The sequence below is a fragment of the Phocoena sinus genome, chromosome 20 (assembly GCF_008692025.1).
Source record: "Phocoena sinus isolate mPhoSin1 chromosome 20, mPhoSin1.pri, whole genome shotgun sequence".
NCBI classification, from domain to species: domain Eukaryota; kingdom Metazoa; phylum Chordata; class Mammalia; order Artiodactyla; family Phocoenidae; genus Phocoena; species Phocoena sinus.
This window is the reverse complement of record NC_045782.1, coordinates 31,745,068-31,758,188: the sequence shown is the minus strand read 5'-3', so window position 1 is coordinate 31,758,188 and position 13,121 is coordinate 31,745,068. Positions and strand designations below refer to the sequence as shown.

Genomic DNA, 13,121 nt, shown 5'->3' with positions numbered 1-13,121 from the left:
TTTTATCTCTACACATTAAGTAAAATATAACCTTTTTTAAACTTATGAAATACATAGCATCACCATTAAACTTTACAACCATATAAAAAAGAAAAAACCTAATATTCTAAAGGATTTGGTTCCCTTGGGATCCCATAATGACTACAGAAAAGATACCACCCTTCTCCTTCTTTGCCCCTCCTCCAAGTCCCACACAAACTATGCACTGGGTCACTTGCAATCAGGTATAATTCATCTAAAGTATCAAGAATTGGAGTCAGTAATAAAAGATTTTCCAGGTTGAGTTATATGCTTTTATCCTACATGACACCTAAAGGAAGTAGCCTAGAAAGTGGGCTCTAGTTCAGATTCTATATTCTTTCCTGGTCTGGAAGGGTAGCTACCATAAATTGCCACTCAGAAAGGCAGTTTGCTTATAATAACCCTCGTCAAGGAGTCAGACTCCTGGACATAATGCTAACTCTATCCCCGTCTCCCAAGTAATCTTTTCTACCTCTGAGACAAAGGAAGACGAGGAAATGTGCTCCAGAGTAGTTAAGTGGTAGAGCAGGAATGAAGTCACCAAAAAATAATGAAATACTGCCCATAACTGCTTAAAAGCCTCCTCCCATTCCCAACATTAAACCCTCAAATACGTTCCCTCCCACATCTACCCCGTGAACAATCAGTTATCCACAAAAAGATAATCATGGCTTACTTACAAGGAGTTCAACTAAGCTCTTGGCACCTTTTCCGGAATCAGGACCAAACGACGTTTCTGTATGTTCTGCAAACTGTGGTACATTTTTCCTATGCTCAAACCAAGGCAGTGGCTGCCCACCCTTTTCAGAGGTGCAACAGCTTTCAGGATGTGTATCTTTGGTCTTGTCACGGTGAAACACTGTGTGCACGGTATTTCCTGAGGCCTCTCGATTACCTGGATCTGTAATACAGCTTCCAAGCTTTTGGATCTGAAACCACAGCAAAAGGACTTCTCAGGTAACAAGGCAGGGAATAATAGCAATTACTATTTTTTAAAGAAAAAAAGTACCCTGAGAGTGTGTTAAGATTTTAGCAGGAACACTGAATAACAGCAACAGCTGGCAGTTACTAGGCATTTACTGCACACCAAACACTATGCTAACCCACCAATATAATTTCACTTCATCTTAACAGAGCCTAATCTCACAGGGACTATTATCTACATTTCACAGATGGGAAAACAGATCAAGCAAACTGCTCAAGATTACAGAGCTAAGGGGCTTCCCTGATGGCGCAGTGGTTAAGAATCCGCCTGCCAGTGCAGGGACACGGGTTCGAGCCCTGGTCCGGGAAGATCCCACATGCCACGGGGCAACTAAGACCGTGTGCCACAACTACTGAGCCTGCGCTCTAGAGCCCGTGAACCACAGCTACTGAAGCCCACGCACGCAGACCCCATGGTCAGCAACAAAGAGAAGCCACCACAATGAGAAGCCGGCGCAGTGCAACAAGGAGTAGCCCCCGCTCACCGCAACTAGAGAAAGCCCACGCATAGCAACGAAGAGCCAATGCAGCCAAAAATAAATAAATAAATAAATCTATTTTTAAAAAAAGATTACAGAGCTAAAAGATTAAAAACTATTATGAAAAGAATGAATTGGATTTATGACTCACATCGACTGTTGGACAAATGACCACATCAGACATACACATGCATATAAATTCACAAGATGAGCAACCAATGGAACTGCATAGGTACTCATTCTTAAAAAAAAAAAAAAAAAATCCTAGCAGCTAAGCTGCACACTTTCCACTCCAAGGAAAAGAACAAAGGTTTAAGGATTCCAGGTTATGACACTTACATGTTCATCACATTTCAACATCTTGCTTTTCTTTTTCTTCTTTTTATTTTTTCCTTTGGTGGTGTTCTCTTCAGAATTTGCCCAACATTCAACACAACTATCGCCATCATCCTCTTTATCTTCACAGTGATGAACACAGGAGTCATCACCTGCAGAAATCAATAATCTCTTATTTGGGTGTTTAAATCAGCCATGTAGCAGAAATAATTGGGAAGCTTAATCTGAACCTACCGTGTTCGTCATGATTACAAATGCCTTCAGTGCAGGCAACGTCCGAACCCTCCCGAGAACCAGTTTCACTCCCTTCCATGCTAGATGAATATCCACAATCACTACCATTACAGTGTGGCGATAAGCCTGAGAATAAATCAAGTGAGAGTTACAATTAACATGCCAATAAATATATTAAGACAAAGAATGAACCAACTGGGGACCACAGAAAAATTTCAAAATTGATGGCTTACTGAAAGTAAAAAGTGCATTAAATAATGAAAATATGATTGGAGCTTTACAATTTTTGATTTTGTTATTATTTAACAAATCAAACACCATAAAGAAAAAGGAAATACTAAGTGTCTGACTAAATTTTATGATATTCTTAGGGCTGTAAAGCAGTTCCTAAGTTCTAAGTTACAGGATCTCTAAAAGCTCTTATATTTAAAAAAAAAAAAAAAGAATAAAGAGTTAATTTTTAAAAACTATTTACTTACCTTTCTTTATTTTAGGAGACCCCAAAAGATTGCCACTGCTAGGACAGGTACATGATGTATTTTCATTGGTAACAATTACTTCTACACAACTATTACCATCTTCAGTGCTGCCACAGGCTTTGCAGCTGTTTTCTATGAAGTCTGTTTCCTTTAAGGATCAATATTAAGAGATAGTAAAAAGCTTTACCTCCATAATGGCTATATTTTAATTTTCTTAACCTAAGATAGGAGTTACAAGGTTAAAAATTGAAAAAAATTATTCTCATGAAAAATCACTAATTCATTTCAAGACCAAGAACCAACAAAAGTAAGTTAAGACTTAATGGTATCAGGGAAGTCTAGGAGAGCTATTCTCAAAGTGCATTCTGCTAACCCCAGGTCAAAACCATTCCCTAGGTCAAAACCATTTTCATCATAACACTGAGATGTGATTTGCCTTTTTCATTGTCTTGACACTTACACTGATAATATAAAAGCAATGGTGGGAAAAGTTTCTTTAGCACAAACCAAGGCAGAGGCAACCAAGTATGTACTAACAGTCACCGTATTCTTCACTTGTCAAGCACTCTCATCAGGAAATAAATAGATAAAACGATATTTCACTTATGAATGTCTTTGATGAAGCAGTAAAAATGCGAATTTTATTAAATACGAACTCATGGCGTAGAGGTCTTTTTATTACTCTGTGATAAATGGGAAGAATGCTTAAAGCACTTTTGATGCATACCAATGTATAATAGTTGTCTCAAGTAAAAGTACTTGTGCAACTGTTTAAGTTGCAAGCTAAACTAGCTGCTTTTTCCTGGAACATCAATTTCACTTGAAAGAAAGAATAAGAGACAAATTATGGTTATTCAGACTTGGATATTTAAAAGATACTTTCTCAAAAATGAATGAAATCAGGCTATCTCTTCAAGGAAAAAAATGGACAGTCAATGATACAATTCAAACTTTCAAACTACAATCAGAATTTTGAAAACTTGCATACACAAGCACAATGAGCTTGAAGCTTCCCAATACTTAAAAGACCTTTCTGATCAGATGAGTAGTGGTTTTAAGATGATTATATGATATTATATAATGAATGTCAATATCTGGAAAGATCTGCATAACTCAGTGAACCATTATCTTTCAAATGACCAATGCATGATGTTACAGAATCATGCATAAATAAAATCTATTCAAAGTGCCAAGACAGACCAATGGGTTTTAATTTAAAAGTATGAAAAGGTCACTGATAAGGTGTCAGGTTCCACATTGCAACTAATCTTTAGGAAACTACCACCTGTCAAGTTATAATGCCAAAGAAGAATATCCACAACTATCTGAAAAGGTTTATATTAAAATACTCCTCCCTTTTCCTACTATATATATCTGGGTGAAGTCAGACTTTCTTCACATGCTATAACCAAGCAACATATGCTAACAGACTGAATGAGAATTTACCTGATTCCTTTTAAGCCAAATATTAAAGAGATTTACAAAAATATAAATTAATGCCACCCTTCTCAAATTTTTCTAGTTATTTTTTTAAAAATGTTCATTTTAACATATAGCGGGCTTATTATTTTTAAAAGAATAATAAATAACTTTAAATTTGTCCATTTTAATTTCTAATACACTAAATGCTGATAAGTACAACCCACATAAACAAAAGCTCACTGGGCTCCCTAATTTTTAAGAATGCAAAGAAGGGAATTCCCTGGCGGTCCAGTGGTTGGGACTCCACACTTCCAATGCAGGGGGCATGGGTTCGATCCCTGGTAGGGGAATTAGGATCCCACATGCTGCGTGGCACGGCCAAAAAAACAAAAACAAAACAAAACAGAAAAATGCAACGGCGTCCTGAGACTGAAAGTTGAGAACTGCTCTAGGTCATGCATGGAGTTAACTTTTCACATTTGGACTATGATCTAGCAGAATACTAAGGTCATGTAATAAGTTAACTAGCCAACATTGTCTCTAGAAAACAAACACACGACATTAAAGATTTTGGTTTATACAGATTAGAGTAAGAAAAAAAGCCAATAAAGAAGCCAAAGGAGCCACATTCTGGGAAAGCACAGTAAAAGTGCTGAAATCTAGAAATAAGCTATATATTTATGAGTCAATATCAAGAAATACTACCTTCTCTTGGCTTACTTCCTTTTCATCTGCTGTTTGTAAGGGAGTAGGAATATCACATACACATTTATTTTTTCGTCTATTCTTCCGTTTTTGGCGCTTCTTTTCTTGCTTGAGTTCTCTTACTCGTTCCTCCTCTGAAAATTCTTCACAAAGTTGTTCCAATCGACTGATACCCTGTACTTTTTCCACAGTCATCTATTATAAAACAAAGCTGAGACTGAATACTGGCCCAAACTTCCCTTTATTTTCCATGGAAATTCTCACTTGTTAATTTTAAATGATATCACACACATAGAAACTGGTATTTCATGCTGCAATTCTGTCAGGTTAGTTTTCTCATTGTATGAAGAAATGGATGAATATTTACTTTGCTGTGTCTTGTCAGGCAGTCCCCACAAAGAATTTTAAATTTTAATACCTTAAATGATGACAGTCTTAAAATCTACTCAGGAAATGAATATACAACTAATTCCTACAGGAAAGGTAGACTTACACATACTCCAATTTCAAACCAGAAATATTCTAGTTTCAAATTTCAGAATTTTAACACAGCAAAGTAAATATTCATCTATTTCTTCATACAATGAGAAGACTAACCTGATTAAATGATCTAGTTTCTGAAGACACAAACATTCAAAGAGAAAAGGAATAAGAAATCTGTTCAGCAAAAACTAGCACAAACCTCCTCAGACTCCCCAGAACAGTGTTTAAAGTTCATGGATGGGCTTTTGAAAAAGGGTTTATAGCTTTTGTACCATTTTCAAAAAGGACTGGTGACCAGTTAAAGAGTTACAACCATGCCCTAGAATATAACAAAATATTCACTAGCCAAAACTTTATGTTCTACAGAGTATAACTGAAAATAATGTTACCAAATGACAAACATGAAACCCAATACCAGCATTATAAAGAGCCTTCAGTGTGCTTCTAAAAAGTAGCTCTTATATCATGGCATTCAGACACCATTTACTCCATATGATTGGAAAGAAGCAGGCAAACTGGGACTCATTAAATGTTTCTAATTTTGATGCTTATTTTTGGGTTGCTTTTAACTTGTCAACAGTTATGTTTCATAGCAGCTTCTCATTAAATAATCATCAATTTCAGTTTTCTACTTTCAGAATGTCTAAAAATCAAGGCTGGCAGAGGAACAGGATTAAAAAACAAAGAAAAAAATCCATAAACAACTTCTAAATTTCAGTTCCCCAGCAAACTCCTCTCCTAACCCCCCAAAAGCCATGACCAGTAGATCACAGCTAAGGCAAGGTAAGAGTGGTGATTAACATTAAGATTCAGTCCAATAACTTAACTAAGCAATCTGGACACTGAAGCAGTCCACTGTTCTTACCTCAAAACTCTTGCGTAAAGCATCAACACCAAGATAGAAAAGCATCTGCCACGTCTGCTCTTCTGCCCGTAGTTTTTGCCAGATTCGATGCAGTCTTTCATAAAGATGAATTCCCAAGCAGGTCAGAACTTCTTCTTGAGCTATATCTATTGTCTTAGCATGCCTTTCTCTTCTCCTATAAAGGAGAATAAATCACACATATTTCCTAATACCCTTAAGCTGAAACAGTAAAAGATGGATAACACCTGTGCAAGTTCAGGTTTTAAACACAGTCTGCATGCCTAGTAACAAACTAATAACAAGACAGTTATACATTCAAACTCAATGTATATATAAATACACGAGCACACATGTATAAAACCAATGAGAAATACACATGCAGGTAGAACTCAGCCTTAATATTGCTTAACTTAAGGTAATTCAGGAACTGGCCCTAAAGAGATGTTTTCCGGAGCACAGAGAAGTCATCATATGTTAAGTGTCCAGCTCAAGTAGGCATGACAGTTCACCTTCCAATTACCATAAATGCCTGTTTGGTTTTTGTTCTTTTTTTTTGAGGAGAAAGACAATACCACCAAAGTGATTCAATCATGGGCAAAAGCCCTCTAGGTCAGTCTTCAGTAGAAGTGTTCATGAACTTCAGTGATAAAAGGAGTGTTTGTATTCTGAATGCCTAGCAGAAAGTAGGCACTCAAATGAGAGCTGATACACAAAACACAAGGGGAGGTGGGTTCAATTTATTGTGAATAACTTTTTTGATTTTCTTTTTACAACAAAGCCAGAGATAAAATTTTAGCTTCCTATATAATTTAGTAATAATATACACAGTTCATGAATTACATTCAATGAAGTATTTCTTAACCCCCTGCTGCAAAGATCTCACTTCCTATGCAAAAACCATCATTATAAACAAAATTTAAACATGGAAACGCATGGATGGAGGGGGAAAAAATCCCTTCTGATCATTTTCAAATGAAAATGATAAGCTATAATAATGAAAGCCAAAAAAAGCCTGCCTACTTCAAGCAACAAGGAGAAGACAACTGATCGACATTTTCTCCCTGTTTTTACTCAGTCAACTAAACGCATATTTTAAAGAAAGCAAAATCTTTACAGGCACACTTTAATTTATACATGTATCATATGTACTGAGGCAGAAGGATAAAATGAAGCAAAGCGCTAGATAGCCCATTCTAGCAAATTACATACTCATACCCTCCTGCGAACTCTGGCTCAGCACGACCCAAAAGATGTGCAATGAAGTCTGTCTCACAGCAAACATGTATGTGTCGCTCATGTGGACAGCACCGCAAGCCTTCATAAAGTGCAGCACAGTAGCCCTTCTCTTTGCTGCAATCAAGTTCACCAATAAGGATATTGTATGCTCGGAGGACTTTATTTTTGCAATCAGTGCAAAACCTGTTGAAAAGAAAAACCTCAAAATTAAGAACTGGCTGTGTAATTATTTCATGAGGTATATAACAGTGTACTAGACAATGACACTCCCCTCCCGTATAGAGCATTAAAAAAAGCCTCCATACACACATTGAAAACATACACATATAAGGTAAATACACATTTAGGGATTACATGGGTATAGCTAGATCTCCATTTGCAAATGCTTTTTAAACTAGAGAAACACATGGGCCTAAAAGAATGAGGCAGATAAATACCTGTTAGTGCATAAAATACATGGCCAGAAAATATTAGTTGCCAAGGACTAGCTTATCTTCACTTCAAGAGCTATTTGTGCAGGTCAGAAAATAAAACAACAGAGGGTACCAACCAATGACTCTAGGATCCCTCTCCTTTCAGCCTCTGAAGATAGCTGGTATCTTCAGCCAGTAAACCTTGATTCAAATTTTTACATTTTAATACATCACTAGCTAAGTATGTGGGGTGGGAAGGGAAAGAAGAATGGGAAAGTGGTACATGTAATTTTTACTTTACTGGTGATTTCCAAAATGTCAAATTCTTTCCTCCAAAAGAAAATGCATGTTTCTCAACACTCAGTCATAATATAGACAACATATATGTAGAAATGTGGTTTAAACTTGACTGTACAAAATGTGGTAAAAGTACAGAAGAGCATGTGAATGTAGAAGGATGTAGAAAAGTTTTAGAAACCATTTTTTTTTTAAATACAACTTTATAAACAACTGAAAATAACTCACAAATAATAGAATTATGACTACGACCGAGCAATTTACAGAGAAGTAACTGAGGGTGGTGGGCAATATATTCCACTATAAAGAGCATCAATAGTAATCAAAGAAATGCAAATAAAATCAACAGCAACATATCACATACATATAATTCACTATTCAATCAGAAAGAATAAAGCCTGGTTTCTTTATTTTTGAATTCCTGAAATAAGGAAGAATTCGGTCTGGCGAAAAAGGCAGGCTCACAATATTCGTAACTCTGAGAAGATCAGCTGTGGTGGAATGAGGAAATTTTGCTCTCTTTGATTTAGATTCATCTACCCACATGAGCTCATCTATTCCCATAGCTTCAGTCAACAGGTCTGACTCTCGACTCTACAGCTCTGCTCAAGTCTCTGTCCTTGCCTGAGGACCAGACCCATATAGAAAAAATGGGCAGCAACACAGATGTCCAAAAGGCAACATATTAAATTTGTTGTCCAAAACCAAGGGCAACACGGTTCCCTTCTTATGTTCCCTTCCATCTGTGTTAAGAAATCACCATTCAATATGGGGATATATGCATACATATAGCTGATTAACTTTGTTATAAAGCAGAAACTAACACACCATTGTAAAGCAATTATACTCCAATAAAGATGTTAAAAAATAAATAAATAAATAAAATAAAATGCAATACAAAAAAAAAGAAATCACCATTCACACAGTCACCCAGGATGAAACCTCAGTTAATTCCAACTCCTCCTTAGGTCCTGCTTTTAGGGGTGGAGCCAACTGGTATCAAGTCTTTCTAAAATTCCCTTGAAGGTCAATTCTTTTCAATTGCCTAGACAGTTTTTAAAAATGCTTAACAGGTTTCCCTGCTTCCACTCTTACTAGTTCTAATGCATCTCTCATACCAAAATAATTTTTTTAAACAAATCTCATTACCTCAATCTCAGCTTAAAAAACTCCCCACTGTTTATGAATAAAGTTCAAACCCATTAAGGCCTTCAATGACTTCTCTTACCCAATCTACTATTTCCAGCCTTATTTCCCAAGATTCACCTCTCCCTTCATGGTCCCTCTACTCTACCCCGCCCCCCTATACACACCAGATATATAATGGACTTTTTTTTTTTTAAATTGAAGTACAGTTGACTTACAATGTTGTGTTAGCTTCTGGTGTACAGCAAAGTGATTCAGATATATAAATATATATATATATTCTTTTTCATATTATTTTCCATTATGGTTTATTACAGAATATTGAATATTGTTCCCTGTGCTAGACAGTAGGACCTTGTTTATCTATTTTATATATAGTAGTTTGTATCTGCTAATCCCAAACTGCTAATTTATCCCTCCTCTATTCCCTTCACCCTTCAGTAACCATAAATTTGTCTACGTCTGTGAGCCTGTTTCTGTTCTGTAAATGTTTCACTGTATCATATTTTAGATTCCACATACAAGTGATATCATATGGTATTTGTCTTTCTGATTTACTTCACTTAGTATGATAATCTCTAGGTCCATCCATGTTGCTGCAAATGGCATTATTTCATTCTTTTCTATGACTGAGTAGTAGTCCACCGTGTGCGTGCATGCGTGTGTGTGTGTGTGTGCATGCACGCACACAGGAAAGTTGAATTCTACTTATGGGAATTGCAGAAGGCTTCTTTAAGGATGGACGTGAAATGAAATGAATATATGTTAAAACAGAAGCTCTAAGCCCATTTTGTAAACAGAGGCAATAATGTTGACAAGTAAAGTTAAATCATTATGTTTCACTAATGCTTAAAAAATAGAGACAGAAATATACAAAAATTAACTCAAAATGGGTTAAAGACCTAAACATTAAGACCTGAAACTATAAAAGCCCTAGAAGAAAACATAATAATGGAATAGATGATGATTTCTTGGATACGGCATCAAAAGCACAGGGAACAAAAGAAAAAATAGACAAATGAGACTATATCAAACTTAAAAACTTCTGTGTAGCAAAGGAAACAATGAATAGAGTGAAGGACAACCTATGGAATGGAGAAAATATTTACAAACCATATACTGGATAAGGGGTTAACATCCAGAATAAATAAAGAACTCTTACAACTCAATAACAAAACAAACAAAAAAAGAACCTGATTAAAAAATGGACAAAGGACATGAATAGACATTTCTCCAATGAAGATATACAAATAACTAATAAGCATATGACAAAATGCTCAACATCACTAATCATCAGGGAAATGCAAATCAAAATCACACAATATCACCTCAAACCCACTGTATGGCCACTATCAAAAAATTAGAAAATAACAAGTGTTGGCAAGGATCTGGAGAAACTGGAACCCTTGCACACTGTTGATGGGATTGTAAAATGGTGCTGCCAGCATGGCAAATATTATATTGGGTTGGCCAAAAAGTTCGTTTGGGTTTTTCTGTGACATTGTACAGAAAAACCAGAATGAACCTTTTGGCCAATCCAATAGTATAGCATTTCTTCAAAAAATTAAACACAGAGCTATCATATAATCGAGCAATCCTAGTTCTGGGAATATATACAAAAGAATTAAAAACAGGATCTCGAAGAGCTTTTTGCACACACTCATGTTCACTGCAGCACTGTTCACAATAGCCAAGATGTGGGAACAACCTAAATGTCCACAGACAGGTGAATGTGGTGTATACATACAATGGAACATTATTCATCCTCAAAAAGAAGAAAATTCTGTCATCTGTTACAACATGGATGAACCTTATGGACATTATGCTAAGTGAAATAAGTCAGACACAAAAAGACAAATACTGCATGATTCCACTCACGTGAGTTATATAAAGTAACTGAACTGAAAGTAACCAAAAAATAGAATGGTGGCTTGCAGTGGGTGAGGGGAGGGGTAAATGAGGAGTTATTGTTCAATGGATGTGGTATAGCTTCAGTCATGCTACATGAAAAAATTCTAGAGATCCACTGTACAACAATGAGCAAATAGTTAACAATACTGTACTGAACACTTAAAAACTGTTAAGAGGGCAAGTATAAGTTATGTTTTTTTATCACAATTAAAAAAAATCTTCCCCTTGGTGGGAGAAATGGTCACAGACACAGAAATAAAAATACTTCCACGTTTTCAAGCTACAATGTAAGTTTTCATTTTTGAGTAAATAAATGATTAAATGTCATACAGTACCAATAATGAAACTTGAAATATTTCCCCCATATCTTACTGCTTTAAATCCTCAGTCTAATATGTTTGTACGTAATCTTAAGTAACATAAGTAAACAGCAATTTAAAATTTTATATGTAAGCCACAAGAATGAAAGTGATTTTTCCTGTTTTCAAAAGTAACCTTGCACACAAATTTAAAAAACATTTTCTTAATTCAGAGGTTTCAGTTTCCTAACACCTCATTTCTAATAATGTACTATCATAAAATTTAACTGGCTAAATAGTGTTATAAAATCTTTATTATAAAGTGCTCAGAAAAGTCCCCTAAATAAAGTAGAAGTGCCAAGAAGGTCCATTATTCAGACGTTTAGAAATCATTTTCAACTGACTGTACCTCAAAAACTCAACCTGTACCTATAACAACTAGATACCCAAGATTAACAAGGACTTGCAAATCTGGCATGCAAAGGTTCACTGATGCGCTTACTGTGTGCCAGATACTGTTCTAAGTAAGTCTTATTATGTATCATCAATTCGCACGACAAATTTAATCTTATAATAAATCCTATTAAGACCATTTCTATCATTATTTTTGTCTTAAAAAAGAAAAACACTGAGGCACAGAAAAGGAACTTGTACAAAGTTATAATCAGTAGAACCCAGATTCAATGCAATCTCCCTTAATTGCTCTCTTAATTGTACTTCTCCCCTCATCCTTAACATATTTATAAAATGGACTCCACCTTTCTTATAAATTACTGCCCCCTAAACACAGGAAATATCTAAAACCAATATAGGAAATTCCAAAACATTAGCTATAGTAACTAGTAATTTATCACCCAAAAAAGCTATCTTTTGGGGACCAATTCATATTGAATACAAGGATCAATTCATATTGAAAGAGAAAGGAATCTATAACAGACCTATACATTTATGTTTTACGGTTAAAAATCCCCCTCCCAAACTCCAAATAATTGACATATTCTCTACTCTCTTGGGTATAATCAACTAAGGCAAAAAACAAGAAAGTTTGTAATTCTAAAAAAAAAAACACTTAATAAACTTAGTATGCAGGTAAAGTCATTAGCTCATTGCCATATAAACATCAGTCTTGATAATGCCAGTTTTTATTATTTACACGTTTTCTAGAAGTATCCCCAAAGTAATTGTGTATATCTCTCCCAAAGTCAAAGAACACACAACTACAAACCCAACATGTGACAAATTTATATGAAAACAGTACAACTCCCCCCCAAGAACGCCATCTCTAGATGGCTCCCTTACCAGTTTCCTTTCCTACTGCACTCTCCCTCCCTATGAATTTCCAAATGTTAATGACACTTAGAAAATTCCTTTGTAAAGTAGTATTCTAAAAAGAAAAATCTGAAGTTACTTTTATAGTACAGGAAGCACATGAATTCCAACTCTATTTTTAGGTCTTGACAATTAAAGAAAAATAATTCAAAATATTACTAAGTAAAAGCTGCTATTTTAACTTTAATTTTGAAAAATGACATCATGAAATGCTTCTATCATAAAAACAAGGAGTACTAGAATTTCCAGTGATTAAGTACACTTTACTTGATTTACAGTTATTGTGTGTTTCTTGAAAGGCTGGCCTGGAGCCAACAGGTAGAAATCACAAAAAATGGAAATGCTGGCCTAACACAAGTCAGCCAACACTGAGAGTCATCCTATAAAGGAACTGCCTACCCTAACATTAAACTCCGCCTCATGTCAGGTATTAACGGGAAGGCTGGAGTACTATTATGTGAAGAAGGTCAGTGACAGGTCAG

The 13,121-nt window shown here is 35.5% G+C and overlaps 1 protein-coding gene across 14 annotated transcripts in view; it reads right to left on the bottom strand.

The window, feature by feature from the left end:
- Positions 1-13,121, bottom strand: part of GGNBP2 (gametogenetin binding protein 2) — a 31,100-nt gene that overhangs the window by 970 nt on the left and 17,009 nt on the right. For 6 of the 14 annotated variants that reach the window (XM_032616514.1, XM_032616520.1, XM_032616513.1 and 3 more), the window contains 7 exons: positions 7,218-7,427; positions 6,009-6,183; positions 4,661-4,855; positions 2,534-2,681; positions 2,055-2,180; positions 1,824-1,972; positions 702-950 (listed from right to left, as the gene is read on the bottom strand). In XM_032616514.1, the coding sequence (XP_032472405.1) occupies positions 702-950; positions 1,824-1,972; positions 2,055-2,180; positions 2,534-2,681; positions 4,661-4,855; positions 6,009-6,183; positions 7,218-7,427 (1,252 nt within the window). The remainder of the gene's footprint in view (positions 1-701; positions 951-1,823; positions 1,973-2,054; positions 2,181-2,533; positions 2,682-4,660; positions 4,856-6,008; positions 6,184-7,217; positions 7,428-13,121) is intronic. The other 8 variants (XM_032616521.1, XM_032616523.1, XM_032616522.1 and 5 more) reach the window with 4 other exon arrangements.